General features: G+C 28.3%; 1 protein-coding gene across 1 annotated transcript in view; it reads right to left on the reverse strand.

Annotated features, from left to right (window-relative positions):
- Nucleotides 1-777: 777 nt before the first annotated feature.
- PGAP5 (Per1-like protein PGAP5) overlaps nt 778-8,792 on the reverse strand; it is a 20,265-nt gene continuing 12,250 nt past the window's right edge. Inside the window, exon 9 of the mRNA XM_014423681.2 lies at nt 778-8,382. Within this exon, the coding sequence (XP_014279167.1) occupies nt 8,221-8,382 (162 nt within the window). The 3' untranslated portion in view covers nt 778-8,220. The remainder of the gene's footprint in view (nt 8,383-8,792) is intronic.

An 8,792-nucleotide genomic window follows, 5' to 3' on the forward strand; every position in this document is an offset into this window, starting at 1 on the left:
GAAGTATAACTTCTTTATTGATGTTCTACAAGTCTAGAAAAAGAAATTATACTGGAGTAAGGCCCAGAGGAGGTTAACAATCCCAACAGGGCCGGTCAGATTGAGTGATGTTTTAATTTATAATCTTGAATTACAATATTAAAATTTTTCAGCTAGAATTAACTTAGGCAATAGCTATTCTATTGTAATGATAATTATTGTTCTGGAAATAATATTTGTGCCTTAAGCTATAAAAGGGAAGGTATAATCATTATTAACAAAATTTTAATACATTATTTAATTTCCCTGAGTTTCACTTCTGATAGCCCAAGACTGCCATAGTTAATTTTTTTTTCCACAAGCTCAGAAATTGTTTATTAGATTCTTCTCTCAACAAAGCCTAAAATTAACTAATACAAACTGTAGATTCTTGTTTCACCTCATCATAATTGTCATTTAAGAGTTCCTCAATAAATAAAAACATGAAGACCATGACAGATTTGAAAATTTCACCCTCTGACAAAGAATTATAGTTAATCTGTGGTAAAACTTGATTTAAAAGAATTTTTTTTCAGACTATCTAAATAATTAGAATGCTTGCAACATTCATCCTTTGAATTGAAAGGATAAATATTCCATAATCATAATGAATATGGCCTATCATTATTGCTTTAAATACAAGAAACTAATTTAACATTAAGCTGATAAAATTATATCAATTTAATGTTTAATTAGTTTATTTTGAGACTTCCTCTCCACTGTCTTAAAGAATGTAACATAGAAAATAAATACAAAACATAGACGAAAAATATTTTTTATTGAAAATCATATTTTACACAGATAACTTAATATTTACCAACTATAGTTAAACTATAAAGGTATCAGAGGTTATAAAAACTAATTAGTTTAGACCATAAAAAATAAATATAATACCAAAATAATACAAATACTGTTGATACATTTCACAATAGAAAAGCTACAGGGTCAAAATAAATTTTATTTTAAAAAGTTACCTACGGGTGGCACATGGTTTAGTCACAGATAGTTTCATATTAAAGTATAAACACTTTCTGGTATCATAAATAAGGCTGTAGGTTATATAAATAAATATAAAAAATTAATGTTTATTTGATTATTTAATTCATCACAACTAAACTGACAGTGAAAAACTAAATTTTTTTTCTCCTCATAAATTAAAAAATACATACATAGCAAACAAAAAAACATTCATCATTATAGTAAAAATCCATGTTTTCAAGGTAAATGTTGATATTTTAACTACAAGGATACAATTATTTTTTAGAACTGGTAAAGAATAATTCAATTTATATCTATTAATTTACAATAAAAAGTTATAAAGTGACATAAACTGAATGTATATTTATACTTTATGCACGGATTCCTGACAATAATATTCTCAATATTATAACAACAATGAATATTTAATGATCAGATCAGGAACAGTTTAAAAGTTGAAACAAATAATTGAACTATGTAACACTAGAAAAGTTTTACTTGATAGTCCTAACCATTGGGAAAAATGTACATCTTAAACTATTAGTTTTTTTTTAGAATCATTTAATAAAAACAAGAAGTTAAAATTATTTGTAAATTTTTTTTTTCTCTTTTCATTTTTTACTTATGTCTTAAATAAAGATATGAGCTTTATGAGCTGAAGTTAGACCACTACTTTGTAATTCGTTAGATTCACACCTAGAAGTAAAATATCATTTCACAAAACAGTAACTTCAAATGAATTTTCAGAAATTTAAAAGTTACTTTATACATAGATCATTCTTTATGCATCCTTGGCTTAAAATAGTGGTCCGTGGACCACAGGTGGATTGCGAGAGCTTTGTGGTGAGCCATGGGGGGGGGGGGGACTAGTAAAACATATTTTATTACAGGACATGTATTTTATTAATTATCTTTACTTATGTTTGGGTGTTAGTTAAAAGCTTTAACAAATAAATATGTAATAAATAAAAGTGACTCAAAATGCACTTTTACCTAACCTAATTTTCAAATATTTTCCATGGAAGATCTTCCCTACCTCCCCCATTGCCTCTAGTTGGGAGTTGGGATGGGTTCAATTCAATTCAATAAATCAAGCACATGGTTCAATTTTTTTGACTTAGAGGTCCGGAGACTTCTAGGATTCAGGAACTAGTGGTTTAAAATTTGAAATATCTTAAATGATAATACAAAATTAAATTAATTTAGTTGATAAGCATTCATTATTATTAATGAAAAAAATTAAATTTGCATCTGGGAATAATTTTATGTTCCACTATATTTTGGAAAATAAGGATATGTACATTGTATTCAAAGTTGTTTAATTTTTTTTGGCTAACCCACAGCCTTGTTACATTTTTAATATAATATAAACACATACAAAGTACCAATGTTTGGCAAATATTTTAAAATAATTAATTCTCAAATATTAACATATGAGAAATACAAATATAAATATATTGTTTAAATATCTTTAATAATGAATGAAATAATTATTTAAAAAATTAATGTAAAGGATAAATGTTTGGTTATTATATCAATATTAAATGCTTAGATTCTTAATATACAAGAATATAATTAGAAATAGACAGGCAGTATGGGGCCTGAAGACATACAAAGAATCGAACAATTTTAAAATCTACAAGTTTTAAAATACTTTGTATAATAAATTGATTTTTAGAGAATATAATAAATACAAAGAAGGTAACTACAATCACCATAGTGTAACAGATATATAAATATGGTCCTTAAAAATTACTCCAAAAGGTACAAGGATTTAGTTAAATCTAGCAATACAATATCACACCGATCCCTTTCATTGAGACAAGTAAAAGTAAACTGATTATATTTATTTTTAAAAAAAATATACACTGCATTTCGTAATAATGTTTAAAGTTACTTAAAACATTGAAGAATAGATCAACATTATTAACAAACTTTTAAAAGATTTGTTTAGTCTTAGCAATATTTACATTCACAGTATAGTAATCATGATAAAAAATTTTCTATTAACAAGTCTCTTGAATTTGCATTGGATTCATTATACAATACAGCAGAACATCGATTATCCGAAATAATTGTGATTGTTCAGATACTCCAAATTGATTAAAAATGTTCACATAACAAGCTTCTTCGATTATTTATTTGGAGGAAATATTAAAAAAAAAAATCAAACAAAATACATCCATATGTATCAGTTGTAGTATTCTTCTATACTCCTAATATTAACTTCCTCTTTATGACAAGTAAGTCACTAATTCCTTTGAATTGTGTTACATGAATATAACCCTAAGCACCACTGTAATGGAATACAAGAATTGTATTCCAATACCAGAAATCCTCTTAAAAATATAGAATTATAACAAAAAGCACTTGTAAGTTAGTCAAATATACAATTTTAACAAAAAAAAAGTTTTGTAAATCATGAACAAATAGATGAAATTAGAAGAACTCGATTTGATTTTTTTCCCAATCAGCTAGTCGGATAATCGATGTATAACTTCTTATTTAATAAAATAATTTATACTAATAAAACAATTAAATTTACTATAGTTGAACCCCTTTACTTAAAACTTCCATACATCAACAATCTTTAAATATATATTGTTTTATTCAAAAACGTTAATCGCATTTTTAATAGAAAATGTTTGCTGTACATCAGCTTCAATTTGTTTCCATTATAATAATAAAATATTTATACAAGTATATTTGTAATTATGAAAATAACAAATAATTGCAATAGTTTCAATCTATCATAATGTCTATATATACATTTTTTTCCACCCTTAATGAACCATAAAAAGAGGTTCAACTGTATATTTAATCTTATATCTGTAGTCTAGATAATTAATTTATGATTATTATGTATAATTTTCAACAGATTAATATAATTTTAACTTCAACTGGATTTATTTCACTAAATATTCTTGTATAGAAACATATTTCACACATCATGAGGGAATTGACGAGTGTCAAGAACAATTTAATAATAATACATTTATTTTGCGACTTGCATTTTAATGGTATTAAAACAATGGAAAATAAACTTACATAATTTATTTTTAGACAGGGAAGAAACTGACTTACGACTATGAAAAATATAAAAATTGATTTAGTCAATAATAGTTTTGCACAAACATACCTAAGACTTATAACTTATTTCCTTAAAATAGCCACTTCACTTCATTGAAAGATAGTCTTATAAATAATTTTTAGGTCCCAACCATTTTGTTTTCACTATATATATTGATAAAATATTCATTTTTAGGTTAAATTCTTTTGATTATGAAGACACAGAATGGGTTAAATTAAATAACAAAAATTAAAACAAATGCAGATATTAAAAATAAGTAAAAAGAATTTGTTTTAACTTAATAAGTAAATAAAAATATAACATACAAATTATATTAATTATTAAATAAATGAATTTTGAATAGATATAAAAATTTAATTTGATTGTTTACTTTCTTCTCTTTTTTGCCTGTAGAGGTAGATCATAAAAATATAATTTTTTTGAAGTTGTCTTAACTAATAACAATTTGAGATCAACTTATTAAAAGCACCATAAGATATTACCATAATTAAGATAAATTAATTGGATTGCTATAGATAACAAAATCATGGTACTTTAAGAATTATCAGAATCGTAACTATTACAAATAAAAGAATTCACATCAAGTAAGTGCTTCCTCAACTATCTCTTATTTCTAATAAAGTTAGTTGATTTTGTTAAATAATACATAAAAAAGATATATTCATCTCTCAATTTTACGAAATAATTTATTTTCATAAGAAATAATTAAGCCTGTAGATGAAGGGAGGTGGTGGTCCCATCGCCCAGTCATAGTACCGCAGATACTGCTGGTATTTTGAGGTATGCCACTGGTCTTTCAGATTGGGGGAACAGTACACTGCTGCTCATACATTTACACCAATTACAGCACACTACATTCACCCCCACGCTATAGACCAAGGTCAATGATAGTACACACCCTAGGGTCACCTCCCCTAGGTAGCCACCCCGGATGGAGAGGTATGTCAGGAAGCTATGAGGAGGCAATCCTTCCACCTGACTCGGGGGAGTGGGCTGATACCCCATTCACCTTAAACTTAATTATCACAGAAAACAGACCAAAAAGAGCTGGATTGTTTTTACTGAGTTATCTTCATAAATAGAAAGGAAGGATACAACAAGATAGAGTACAGAACAGTACTATACGCACTAACCTCAGAGTCAAACCGGCTGAGAGCATCCTAGAGGGGTACAAGCAGGTTTGGATACCTCCTTCGGATGGACCAGGAAAGAACTGCCAGGAGAGATTATGAGAGAGTATGAGATTCGTGTAGAGGGAAGAAGGCCAAGAGGAAGACTGCACATTTTCTGGGAGGAGAATGTTATGGAGGCGGAATATGGACTGAAGTAGGAGAAGGGAGATGGTCCAAGAACGAGACATCTAGTCTAGACTCTACAAATTTTAACCCCATACTGCGCAAGCAGTAAAGGGGACAAAATGATTATGATGATGAAGAAATAATTTAATCTATATTCTCACTTATTTTTAAAATAACATTAAAAAAAAGAAAAGAAATCTTTACGGAATTCTATTCAATTGTTTTGATGAGAAATTTTTAGTGAATTTTCATTAAATTATCTTCGGTAGTTATTTAAAAAACAAACATATTTAAAAAAAGAATATGCACAACCATAAGGCATGGGTGGTTGAGTGGGCTAAGGTACATGAAATAGGTTAAGCAAAGATGATAGTCATAATTAAGTGAATATGTAGCTGCCCGAAATGGATGGTACATCTTTAGGAAAACTTAGGCTATTAGGGATTCCACAGACAATACTTGTAACTTCATAAGCTCCGTCAGCTAATTAGATGCATGCAACTCTACACCGACCCGATGTAGAAGTAATGACTTTCCTATTTTACTCTGATTAAGAATCAAGTGGATTTCCAGTAAATTAAATAAATGCCCTGAGGTTTGGTCCAAGGATGATCTGCTTCAGAGAAAGATATATACATACTTTTGTCCTAACTGATCCTGAACAGGCATAATCCTTCAACCTGGACTGATCCGTCACTTTCCTTGAAGCCAAGTATTTGAATATAATATTGCTGTCCCAGTTCAACGGTGTAACATTTCAAAAAAGGTTATTTTGAGATATGCACATAATCTTAGCAATAAGGGTAAAATCTATACAGTACAATCTACACAATAGATGCCATAAAATCTAAGCAAACAAAAATTTTGAGATATTATAGTTTTTAACTGTATAGAACTTACCCTTATTGCTAATATTACATGCAAATCTCAAAATTTGAGATGTAACACTGTTGAACTGGGACAGTGATATGTTAATGGAAAGGAAACTGCCAAATTTGTAATGAAGGAACTTTTTATCTAGATATAGAAACACTACTGTATCATCATGAAAACCATGGTTCTTAATAATGTTGGGTTACAAAGTCCAACTCTAGCTCCTCTTTCTCCTCCCAATTTAGAAGAAAAAGAGGCTTTTAAATATAGGAAACTAAAAAAGTGAAAATTTAATAATATTTAAAAAAAATATTTCATGACCAAGAACCAGATTTATTCATCTGGGTAGTTGAGGAAGTAATCTAAGAATGTTTCAGTAAAAATATTATAATTTAGAATTTATTTAATTTTAATAATTTTAAAGTTGAACACTTCAAGAGAAATCTTGAGATTGAAAATAATGACACTAATATAAAAAAAAAAAAAAAATACGTAGTTCAACAGACAAATTAGCCAAATACTGATTCAATGTTAATTTTTTTTTTTTGTAATAATCTAGAACTGTATGATAGCTATAATTCTTACTGTACACATGACTTAACTGGGTACAACAGAACGTATTCATTATTATGAGGGAAACATATAAGTTCTTACAATCTGATAATATTTAATTTAAAATTTATAACTCAGTCCGCTGGTGTTCCTCAAATTAAAATCTAAAAGAATTAAAATAAGTCCCATCAAATCACCTTTACCCCTGGTCGTAAATCTACCAACTACCCTATAATATCCTTTAATAATGATGCTCTTACCCCTGTCAAGCCGATCCACTACATCTGAACAAACAACTAACTTGGAATCCTCACACAAGACTGAAAAGCCAGGAAACTGCACAACAATTTGGACTATTACATCACTTACTAGACAAATAATCTAAACTTACAATCCATTATAAAAGACTGATCTACATGAATATAGTAAGACTTACTTGGATATACTGAGTTGAGCTTTGAGGTCCACTAAACCTTAGAATTCTTCTCGTATACAATCCTTGCAATCCAAAATCCTCAATGCTGAGCAAATTTGTTACAAATTAAATCATCCATAAAGACCTTAACGTTCCACATGTTACCAACCTAGCCCCGAACCAGAAATAAATCCTTCCATTATAAACTCCCAAACCAACTAGTTTCTAATTTTGTTTCCTCTTCCATTCCTGAAAATTCTCTGAGGCGCCTGGAAAAAAGATGGTCTTGAGACCTTCTAATGTAAAATTTTTGTGCTACAAATGGGTAGTTTCTTTGCATGCCTTTATCATACCATTATAATCTAACATCGAATTAACTAGATGTATTTTTATGTAAATTCAGTTGTAAATGTCAATAAATTTTTTTAAAAAATAAAAATACCTCAAAATGTGTATTACATCAAAAACTCAAAATTTTTCATGATCACAATACTTTCCCTTACTGTATATTTCATATATCGGTAAAAGAAACTAAAAGTGACAGAGAACTGACAGTAGTAAAAAAAAAAAAAAAATTGGACATCAACGACAAACAAAATGCAAGGTTTGATTAACTGTCTAACTAAGACTTGCAAGTAGATGTGCTCCATTTCAGCCTTGACACAACTTTTTGGCCTCACTTGCACTGGCAGCTTCCAGGTGCCCATTATACTTCTTCTTCCAAGTCAAATAAAATTATTTCTCTTCCCAAGAAGTTTTCACCTCAGAATTTTAATCCTTTTTTTTTTAAGTTCAACAGCAAATTATTATTTTTTTTTTTTCATTCTACTTCATAGTCAATATATTAAAAAAATATTCATGAACTTATATGTTTCCCAAATTTATGATTTATCATCTAACTACTATGAGGAAATAATAATCATTCAATAAAAAGAGAACATAAAAACTCTGGTTTAATGCAAATCATAAAGCAACTTAATAAAATATGATCAACGTCAGAGTACTTTAAAGCCTCTGATCCTCCAATAGAGCCTACGCTGTGTTGCTATTGTGTAAGCAATAATGCTCAAAGCTCCAACGATGTACAAAAATATAACTGTAGATTCACGTGGCATATAGCATTTTTCCAATGCATAATTATTAGCTGTTATGACTGCCTAAAAATAAAATGCTACAAATCAATAACGTTTTTTTGTTACTGCACTATTATTGTGAATTATAATAAAAAATAAGTAATAAGATGGTTAGTTAAAAGTAAGAATATACAATAATGATGGTAAATGGATAAAATTAAACTTATTTAAAAGAAAACAAGGTATATTCCAGCAAATAAATTTTAATCTATAGAAAGTTTTAAAAGTGCAAAAGCATGGTCTTAGTTGGGACAGTTAAACAGAATACTTAAAACAGAAAGATAGATCTTTTTTACTTAAATCTTTTCAGGTTGGGTTTTAACTAACTTTCCATCTTAATCCATTAAGTACTAAAAGTAACCACTATCACTTTCTTCCATATAAATGTGTAAACAGTTATTTTTTTGAAAATAAAGTGTTGAAAAGTTATAATA

Source organism: Halyomorpha halys, unplaced genomic scaffold (genome assembly GCF_000696795.3).
Source record: "Halyomorpha halys isolate HHAL.00 unplaced genomic scaffold, Hhal_1.1 Scaffold434.1, whole genome shotgun sequence".
In the NCBI taxonomy this organism is placed as follows: Eukaryota; Metazoa; Arthropoda; class Insecta; order Hemiptera; family Pentatomidae; genus Halyomorpha; species Halyomorpha halys.